Source organism: Polistes fuscatus, unplaced genomic scaffold (genome assembly GCF_010416935.1).
Source record: "Polistes fuscatus isolate 324 unplaced genomic scaffold, CU_Pfus_HIC Scaffold10, whole genome shotgun sequence".
In the NCBI taxonomy this organism is placed as follows: domain Eukaryota; kingdom Metazoa; phylum Arthropoda; class Insecta; order Hymenoptera; family Vespidae; genus Polistes; species Polistes fuscatus.
Window position 1 is genome coordinate 4257885 of NW_025112998.1, and position 11241 is coordinate 4269125.

At 33.8% G+C, this 11241-nt stretch overlaps 1 protein-coding gene across 2 annotated transcripts; it reads right to left on the reverse strand.

Annotated features, from left to right (window-relative positions):
* Nucleotides 1-1567: 1567 nt before the first annotated feature.
* On the reverse strand, nucleotides 1568-9986 carry LOC122526010 (protein borderless). Of its 2 annotated transcripts, none has more exons than XM_043649094.1 (12): nucleotides 9326-9986; nucleotides 8740-8882; nucleotides 6684-6912; nucleotides 5215-5351; nucleotides 4923-5067; nucleotides 4577-4851; nucleotides 4049-4183; nucleotides 3701-3960; nucleotides 3452-3627; nucleotides 3332-3376; nucleotides 3071-3253; nucleotides 1568-2995 (listed from the first exon to the last, which is right to left on the reverse strand). In XM_043649094.1, the coding sequence occupies exons 1-12, from the start codon at nucleotides 9381-9383 to the stop codon at nucleotides 2769-2771; spliced, it is 2013 nt and encodes a 670-aa protein (XP_043505029.1). In that variant the 5' UTR covers nucleotides 9384-9986; the 3' UTR covers nucleotides 1568-2768. The 2 variants fall into 2 exon arrangements, with proteins under 2 accessions (XP_043505029.1, XP_043505028.1); XM_043649093.1 differs by having other exon boundaries at nucleotides 5215-5381.
* Nucleotides 9987-11241: the final 1255 nt, after the last annotated feature.

Genomic DNA, 11241 nt, shown 5'->3' on the forward strand with positions numbered 1-11241 from the left:
TAGACATCTTTGACGTCTTCGTCAGAAATTTTGCATTCGTGTTAGTTCAATGTATCTCATGGCTCGCTTATTCCGGTCTGTCCCTTTGCAAGTATTAGGTTGCATCTAGTTAGATTTTTGTAAATTACATTAAATAATTAGAATCGATTTCTCGTTTTAAATGGGATTTTAAGAAATAATTGATTTGATTGGGAGAAAAAAAGAAATAAAATTTAAATAAAGCTAACATAAATAACGATTTGTAAATTAATTCTGAGAATATAATTATCGTAATGTTTTTTTAAGATTTCTAATATTAATAATATGAATAATGATATTGAGATGTTGAATAATTTTATATCGATCGATATCTGAATACGTCGTTGAGAATTAATTCTAAATGAAAGGATAAGGAAAGATCGGTGGAAGATTCTTTCTTATCGAGATTATTATAAACACCACGTGAAAATTATGTTAGGGCGCTTAGAAATTCCAGACGCGTCTTTTAATTTGAACAGGCGTGTTTATTTAAAATGTAGGTCATGCAAAGCACCAAACGTCTTTTTTGTGAAAGATAAAATTAGTTTTCACGGTCAGTGGATTGTCGAGAATAAAAAAAAAAGAAGAGAAAAAAAAAAGGAAAAAAACGAAATGCAATTATTAATTCATTTCGTATCGTAATTTTAAATAAGCGATCAATTATATTGACTAATACTACGGTGACAGTTAGCTCGTGTAAGAAGGCAGCTAATATTTTATTAGGAATTTCATCTAAATTTAGATTATAATTTAAATAATTAAATAATTAAATGAGACTCATCGATGTCCTTTAATCAATAAAAAGAAATTTTTAAAAATGTTAGTAAATATTTATAAGGAAGTTGTGTCTGTCAAGTTATAATATACTCGTCGATTATTTATTACACGATTTTGCATATTGTTCTGAAGACATACAATCGGAGTTAAACGAAATGTTTCTTATTTCGACGTAAAGTCGAAGATTAGATTACGAAACATAATTGGAGCAAAAAATACGAAGTTTATCATGTATCCAAAGCAAATTTATAAACTTAATATCACGTGTTAATGATAAAATTATATATTAGTTCATAACTCTTATTCAATTGAAAAGCTAGTTTGAATAAAAAAAAAATAAGGAACGTTATACTATGCACAACACAATCGTACGAATCATCGTAACTCGTAGACAAGACGATAAGGCGCGAGAACGTTGTGGAATCCATTTAATTCATTTGTCAAATTTGTTGCTCAAGTGATCCCCATGGGAGTTTTAACTGGGCGTTTATTCGTTATAAATCGGCCGGTACATAGTGTTCGTTTGAATCGGCAGAAAGTGCTCGTTTAATTGCCAAGACAATGTATTGAATAGTACGAATGTATGTTCTTTGTTAAAAGAAAATTTAGAAAACAAAACGACTAAATACTAGAGAGATATTTCTTTTCAATTAACACAAATATTAAATCCGTTAAGATCCATGTTTATTATATTTTATATTTATTCAAATTGTATTTGTATTGATAAAAGTATCATGAAGGATTTGACGAAATTTCATGAAAATACTCGTCATTTTATTTTTTTGTTAGACTTTATTATTATTCCAAGTATGACGATGATCGTGGATGATAATTCGTCGCATTACAATTTTTGTCTGTATCACCGAGTACGACGACGAGATACGAAAAATGATACAACGTGTGTAGGTAGGTTTATGTTATGGGACAACCTATAATATTTCATCTTATCGAAACAAAGAATACGTTTACCACCAGCCAATTGCCAGATGTGATCTTGTGTCGAAATGATTCAGAGAGATTCCACGATGCTTCAGAAATTGGTCACGCCTCACGTTAATTATATTAGATTAGATTTAATGAAGAAATTTATGAGAAACGTTTATGCAAAAAAAATGAAGCGAATCCTTTCTGTCGACAAATTTGATAATATAAATAATAATAATAAACCTTCATTGAATAAACATTCGAACGACAATACATTTTTTCGAGCATTTAACGAATTTCATATTTTATTTACAATAGAAAAAAATGTAGATCTGAATAAGTATTGGATGTGTGTATTTTATGTCAGATCTACAAAATATCCATCGAGGAATCGTCAATGAAACGATGCTGCGTGAATACATAAATATTTCTAATAAATGTAAATAAATGCTGGAGATAATTCAAACGTATGATAACCGAAAAAAAAGATAACGAGTAAAATCTATCACGTTTTTTATAACAGATTACGCGATAAAGAAATAATTCTATCGAATGATCGAAGTGTCATAGAACATGCTATTTAATATAAGAAAGCCTTTTACGATATATTTATGTTTAAAGATAATTAATAATGCAAGAAAATCATATAAGATAACATTTCGCTTTGTCTCTAAGCTTTTATTATTATTATTATTATTATTTGTTAATAAGATATCTATATCAAAATGAAGAAAAAATTATATTACAATGATTAATCTAATTATCCTTCCTGAATAAATCTTTAATCGTTTAACGACGTTCGACAGACGTTCTAATCGATGAACATGTCACTAAATAAAAAATGAATCTTTCGATAGTTTCTCTCCAAACAAATCTAATTCGAGACAAATGCGACAATAATATACGATTAGACGAGACAATAAATGCGTGGAGGAAACAATTCGATACATTTTAATATTACACGCGTTTTGGATTATGAACGCGTTCACACTGGCGTAAACTCAGCTTCGAAAATCTATGCGTAATAACGTCGTCTCGTTAATAAATTATCATTTTTCGTTGGAGGGCGATCGACAAAATCTTTTCCTAGCCCACCAGACAGCTGCCAAAGTAGCTGCTAAAAATCCTATACCAGCAACGATTCCCATAGAAATAGCCCGATTTCTACGATATGCTGGTACCTCTAAACTTATACGTTCGCTGGTAGCTTCATCATCCGACAGGGACATAGCTGCTACTTCGAATGTATATTGACTTTCCTCTTCTAACGTTTTCACTGTAATTCAAATAAACATTATTTTGTTCATAATTGATTATTCGATATCGCCGATAAATTCATTCAAGATTTTACCTAAATAATAAGTGTCAGTTGTTTCAACTCTTCCATATAAATGTTGTGCCGGACCTCGGAACCATCTTACGACGTAGAGCCTAACTTGACCTCTACCTTCAGATGGTGCATCCCATGTGACAAGATAACCCTCTACGGTAGCTTGAACTCTTACGTTACGAGGTGGACCCATTCTTTCTTCCTCTGAATTTCAAACAAACATTGACGTGAGAATAGATTTCTAATCGTTCCTAATTGTTATATTATAATACTTTTACAAACCTAATGGACTACGAAATTCTGATGCTGAGTTATGATCCATGGCAGCTGTATATTAAATTCATTTAACGTTATATTAATTATTTAAATAATCCCGATTATTTCAAATATTATCATACGTACTAGGTTTGGTAAATACTCGTAATGCTTTACTAAACATTCCATCACCGTGCTTGTCCTGACTCAGAACCATGAACTCGTATTCTCTACCGGGATTCAAATTGTTTACCGTAGCTTCAGTGATCTTTCGAGAAAGTATTTTCATCGTTCGCCATTCAGACATATCGGTTGGTCTATACCTGTTAAATAGGAATGAACATTTTTGTTCATATATATACATATACTTTTTAAAGAAAATAATTTTTTTATTACCAAACAGAGTATTCCATCTTTGGTCTAACATAACCTGGCACCCACGTCAAAGTTACCGCATTTTTGCTACTGTTGGCACTGAGATTATAAGGTGCCCTTGGTGGAATATTTAAAACCATTAATTCTGCATCTGCTACTACAGTTGCTGCTTCATTGCTAGCTGCACATTGATACAATCCTCGATCTTGTTCTTGAATTCTTTCGATAGTCAAATTACCACCTGTCAGGATAGTCCTTTCACGTGGCAACGGTGAGCCGTCCTATAAATTGTATTAATATTTTTCTAAATCATTATTGACTTATTACAATGTTATATACTTTCAAATAGAATTTATTTGTTGAACTGACTTTGTACCATGCTATCGTGGGTCGATGACTCTGATCTCCATCCCTGGCATCGCACGGAATTTCCAAACTTTCGCCTAATTTTCTCATGTACAAATGTTGCGGCGTGACCGTGAAAACCGGTGGTCTTTGGACAACCTGTATATAACGTAAACAATTTTCTCTAACTGCATTATATTTTATTGATAAGATTTTCATATTATTAATTATCTAAATTTCCATCTGAAGATAAATAAGTGTTCTAAATTTAACGACGATGCACGTTAGACCATTTGTTAAGTCCAGAAGTGCTGTAACTCTAGGGATGCACAATTGGAGAATAAAAGAGCGTTTAACGGTGATCGTCAATTGGTCAATGGTCTCTCTAGTAAACGTTGTCACGTTGTCTTTTACACGTAACCAAATTGATTCAACGTACTCGAATGAAAAAATTAAATGACTCTTATTCAATATATTGCTAATAGTTAAACATAAGTTTAATTACGATTAATTAAAAGCTTTTACAATTAATATATTAGTTGTAATACTAACGACATTGATAGGAGGACTAGGTCCATCGGTACCCAGATCATTATATGGAGTACAACTGTAACTTCCGGAATGCGTTTCGTCTACTTTGCTAAAGTAAAGAGATCCGTTTCTCCTGTAAAAGACACCTTGAACATTGTAAGGATCGAAGAGGAATCCGTCCTTTTCCCAACGAAGATTCGTCAGCGGTGGATTAGCCCTAAAATGACAATCCAAGAGGGCTGGCTTTCCATAAGGAAGATAAACTTCTCTAGGCGCATAAATGACCTTTGCCTTATCTAAAATGAAGAGAAAAGAACGTTGTCGAATGAAATAAGATCTCTAAGACATGAGAGTTCAGAGAAATTACATTGGACGTTGAGAAAGGCCGAGGCATTTTGTTGATTCCCATTCCAACCGGTCACCCCGCAAGTGTACTCTCCAAGATCACTCATTAAAGTTGACCTTATTACTAACGTTCCGTCCTCCTTAATGGAAGCTCTTCTCTCGAGATCCTTTATATTAACAAAATATAATTTATATATAAAATAATTGTCGAAACATCCAGCTCTTAAACTGTCAATATTCATTTTCTGTATAAATTTCAATCGAATAAATTAAATAAATGCGATTTTGTTGTTTTCGTTATATTTTAAGCTCACCTTTACTTGCGTGATCTCTATACCTTCGTGGAACCAATTAACGGTAGAGGAATTATCTTTGACGATGCAATCGAAAGAAACTGGTTCCCCCTCCATGACGGATTTGTTGACGGGGGGCGTCGTGAAGAGGGTCTCACCTGGAACATTTGTCGGAAGCGGCGACACACCTGGATTGAACGATTTAACAAGGTCTGCCCAGTGTTGGTTTGTTAATTGTAGGCTGGATTATAAATATTATATTTTGCTTGTATCAATCATCAACGATCTCTCGCGAAAGCACGTTAACGCGTTTTGTCAGTAAATAAATTAATAGTATTATTATTATTATTATTATTTATAGATTGGACGTGCAGAAAATTCCTTTTGATATTTTAGCATTTGTTAAATTAACACGAGTTAACCAGAGCTCAAAAGCCGGATGCACGTAGACTTTTTAGATGGATGCAATTGTATTTAATCGATCAACGAGAAAATTATCTTCTTTGTGATGCATTGTGTTCGATAGTTTCGATAGATCGAGGGAAAAGGTGTGTTTTTTTTGTCCGGACGAATCTGTACTTGTTCTGGAATAAATACAATATAATTCACCTACGATATTATTGTTCGACACGTTGGACTCGTTTTTTTATTTTAACAAATGAACATCTTCGTTTTTTACCACAGTATAGCCTATTAACTTCTTTTAAGCCTGATAAGTAAAATAAAAAAATCAATTTCAATGCAATAGACGGATATTGCTACACTTCATTCTCAACCAATCTAATTCAGTATACGATACATTAGAAAATCCACTAAAATCTGAAAATTTCACGTTAACATTATATCGTTACTAACAATTGAAGATTAACCCACGCACGTAGTAATTCAGAGGCTCTCTCAAGTCATCCAGTGGACAATTTAATATGCTGAAACCAGAACTCTGCTTGGATTAATTAGTACAGTCGTCTCTCGTAACGCGAGTAATTTTACACTTGTCACGAAATATTAAACAACAAATTAAAAATGATAAGATATATAGAAACGATGTTTTTATTTTTTATTTCATAAAAATGTTTATCCGAAAATAGTAAATTCGTGTTTCCGTTGAACGAATAAAATGAATAAAAAGCAATCGAATTAGTTCCATCAGCTTGTATCAACAAGAACCAACAAAATATAAATGAACAAATCTAAAGAACAAAACGTTGTTTTTGTTTCATTGCACAAACGGCTGAAAAAGGAACATGAAACGGTCGTAAAAAGCTCACGCGTTGGTTTGTTAGGTAGATCAGTTAGAGACGAAATAGTAGGCTGACCTCGATTAGGTCTTCACGGTTAGTTCAGTTCAGTAACACGTTTTATCCACGATTTAGGTTAATATATCCTTCAGCTTTAGCGAGATAGAATGAACGAGGAACGAATTTAATCGAGTTAGTAAGTAAATCGAATAATTAACTATGATGAAAATGAAAGGAACGTGTCGTCCTTACCATCGATGGCAAGATGAAACCAGGTGCCATTTTTTCTTGAATTGGGTGTCCTGTTTGGGAAGATAACACGACACTCGTACCAGCCCTGATCGCTTTCCCTGATGTTGGTGAGATTGATGCTACCCTCACCGTATCCGCGAGATAATGCATCTTTCAGGAAATGTATGCGTTCTTGATAACGAGGATCCAACGTCATTGACCCATCGTACCATGAGAAGACACTGTGGCCCTGAAAAATATATAACAACCAAGTCGATCGGTTCTAACAATTCCAAGAAGAAAATAATTCTTCTAACATTGTACGTTATTTTCTTTCTCGGTCAACTGAAATTTATTAGCCGACCTAGATTGCAAAGACTTTATTTCATCCGTGGAATTTAGATAGTTATTTGCGATTAGCTACTACGTCGTTTATTCTTCTACCGTATTCAAAGTGAGAAAAAAGAAAAGAAAAAGTAGAAGAAGACGGTTCTTCGAAGAAAAACGAAAATTGCAACGTGTAACCGGATAATAATTGAAAACGATGATCTTTAACAAGCTCCGTCATTTTGAAGAGGAAAACGCTCACGCGATTCTTCGTAAAAGCGTATAGCGTGTCTAAGAATGAAATGCTCATTAATTATTAAAGAGAATATAATTAGGAGTACTATCCTACGTTTCCAATTAGATTATATTCGAGACTTGTTCAACTTTGAATGTTTTATCGGAGGAGAAAGAAAAAGGTATGTCTAGACAAGTTCCGGAAAAGGCTAAAGATTTGCGTTAAACGTGACTTAGGGTAGGAGGACTGAAACAAGGCTAGTAAAAACAGTGCTAATCGTCCCTAATCGTTTGACAATGCGTTAACAGTGACCCACTGGTTGGACCCCTCGTGTCGCGGACTCGTAGTGACTAAATATAATGCAGCCTTGTGTCCCGTACTCCAATTACTTCTATAAGGATAGAATGAGAGAGAAAGAGTGAGTGAGAAAGAGAGAAAGAAAGAGAGAGAGGGAAAGAGAGCACCTGTTTTGCATACGCATCAGGGACCAATCGGGTTAAGTTCCACTTGATTTTATGTTCTAGCCATGTGACAACGCGCACTATGTTTCCGTTGTCCGATTCTCATTCTCTTTTGACGCGTAGGACGTAACGTCCGTCAACGAAAGACGAACCGGAAAAATCAGCAGCAAATCTCAATCGTGTTCGATTAAGGTTGCTTATTTTAACGATGTACCAATGTTTGTTCTTCGATCGTTTTTGAAGAAATGATGACGTAGTAGTCGATGATGTTTAATAAAACATGACAACAATATCATCTACCGAACAAGTTCGTGTACACAACAAGATGTATAACAAGACGTATAAATGTCTTTCTTAACCGCCAAGCGTTCCATATTTTCGACCAAGTCGGAGTTCGTATTGCATAACGACGAACGTGATGAAATCAAAGCTTGCTCGACAGTAAAGTTCCCACGACGATTCAACGACGTTATCGAAGTTGGTTATCTGTATCGAAGAAATAGAATAACCTACCCTGCCTTGAATTACCAAACCAAATGTTCCTCCACTCCTTCGATACTTTTTAATATTATAAATACAACTAATTTATTAATGAAACTGACCTTCTCGCGATATTGCCGATTGTTTTTTCGTTTTTTCTTTTTCTTTTCTTCAATATGATCGTAAAACACACCGTCATCAATACTAGTTTATGCATCGTTATCGTCATCCCTCGAACATACCGCAAACCGCATAACGAAGAAAATATAATTACATGAATTTAATAACGTTACCATACATATCGTACTAGAATCGATATCTTTTTACGATTGTTACATAAAAATATTGATCGTTAAATTTGAATAACTTAAAGCAACACGATGTCAAGAGCTTATCTTTCTATTTTATATTTTGTTCTTTCTAAAAGCTTTAAGTAAATTTCCAATCGATTCGATCTAAATTGAGAAAAAATTGTATTGCGATATTGGAATAGAATATAGAGATGGGGAGCGTAGAATTACGACGGAGTTCTACTATCTATCCTAACGCGGAAATATTCCATTTAAACACTTACATCCCGGTTCCATTGGAGAATATACGGGATTGGTGTCTCGTGCGGAAAGTCAAGATCACAATTGAATACCACGTACTCTCCGACAGCAGCCGTCAAATAATTCGGTTCTGTTTCTTCCTCCAATATCAAGCCGTAGTTGAATACTGAAATGAGAAATAATAAGAAAAAAAAGTATAAAAAAGTAAAATGAAAGAAATTAAACACGCGTTCTCACAGCATGTCAATCGGTTTCAATCGAATTAGCGCACGAACTAGTGCAAGTAGTAATGGCACTTGATATCAGACAATTGTAAACGAGCTCTCCCTAACTACTTAACGAAGAAATCACCGATACTCGTTTCTCTTCATACGATCTAATTGTTCTAAAACTACTAAGTTCCTTTAGTAGACTAAATCAAAGATAAATCCAATCGTATAAAGAAAAACTATATATTACAATTTCACGATATACTAAGGTTAAATGTAAATTAGATAAAAAATAAGTTGACAGCGTCGTAGTATTTAGAATTAAGTTGAAAGTGTATTTTTTCTTCTATAGAAATAAATGAAAATAAATTGAGAGAAAAATAATGGGAAGGTAAATTACCTTGGCAAAAGACGAGCAAGGGTGGCAGCCATTGAAGAAAGCTTCGGGTGCCGGTCATTCTCGTAGATCGAGGGACGTTATCCTCTCACAAACGCATGGATTCGTTTTTCAAATATTCTTCGAAGCGACTCCTTGTTTACGGTAACATGCAATTATCGTAGCACCTAAATAAAAACGATGACCGATGAACGATGAAAGAAATTACACATTCGTTATCACCCAAAATCACTGTAAAAAAATTTCTTAGGGCACGTTAGGACACTTTCACGATAGCTTTATTATTTTACTTCACTTTATTTTCTTCCTCTTCTTCTTCTTCTTTGTTTTATCGATACTCCGATCACAGTTTTAATATCAATCGATCATATCCCTCCTCATCACTTTTCAATGAATTTTCAAAAAGTGACGGAAATCACTGCTCGATCTTTGGGATCGATTAATCGCGAATTAATTCTTCTCGAAGAAATCGTTTGACGAGCTCAACGGTTGCTTGATGATCGAACGAGTGTCTGCGAACACGACTGGACTACGTCTACCAGCGAGAATATTCCTCGTACTATTCCGAGCGGATACGAGAGAGTGGACCTCCGGAGGAGGTGTCGCGAGGAGGAGTCTGCACACTCAAGGGAAGCCTATGGGATTCTACGTTTGTTCGAGTACGCCTAAACTCTCGTGGAAAATACTTTTGATAACTTTGACACGTTAGTGGGAGTACAGACCAGGTGTGTGTGTGGGGGGGGGTATCAATAACTATAAGCCAACATTGTTTCGGTTTCAACACACTAAATAATTCTAATTTTACTCATTTTCGTTACGTTCTATCAATCATTTACTCTGCACAAGTATATTTTGCTCAAATCATACAACAAGAATATAATTCTAGCAACTTTGTGAGGATAAAAATGAAATCGGTAGGAATAAGATATCGATTCAAATTTATATTTCATTCGTTCTTTTCTCTTTTTTTTTTTTTCTTTTTCTTTTTAAAATAATAAATCTACATCCGATGTATTTATATTAATTTTGGGAAAGTTTTTGTGTTTTCCTTAGAGATCCGGCTTATTTAATTCAATTCTTTATCAAGGTATTTGTTTGAAAAAATAATTTCAAAAACGAACACCACACCAGATGAATCTTATTCACGAAGTTATGCTAACTCTCCCTTTGATCTTATCGCGTCTTATAAAATGCATTTGTTCGAGTAACGAACGCGTGCTCTTTCAAATCGAACGGAAGAACGAAATAAGCATTCAGCAAGCCTCTGATCCTTAAGTCTACGCTTGGCTTTTCACTGAAGAAGATCTTCTTAAGTTTTTGAATGGTGGTATAGAAAAGGGTGGTAATGTATTGATAAGATTCCTAATCTGTTTCAAAGTCGACGAAGATCAAAGATCGAGTACTCTTTCAACATTTTTTTTACGTCTGACAAATATATGAAATATTATTTAATATTTATCATTTTATTTATAAGTGCTATTGAGAATATTTTATTATCATTATCGAATGAAAAATATTATTTTTAAACAAAACTTATATTTTACGCAACAATCGATGACAATGTATTAAATTATTCGACTCTTCGACATTTCGATAAGAAATATTAATTTATTTGTTAGTTTGCGTATAGCAACATAATAATTGAAATATAGCCCAAAACTTTCAAGGTATCCATTTTATTTACTTAAAGTAAATACATTTTAGTAAGAAATAAAATTGTAATAGAAAAAGAATCTTTTTTATAAGTGAATTTTCTCGAGATATGTTAAAATGTCTATTTCTAAATAAAACATTCGTACTCGTGCACTTGTTTCTAAGCTATAGTGTTGCTGACATAAAGTTGTACCGAGCAAATTGAACTACCGCATTGATTATTCGCCCACGCTTAGTTTAGATCAAATTGTATTAAGCGGGTCGAT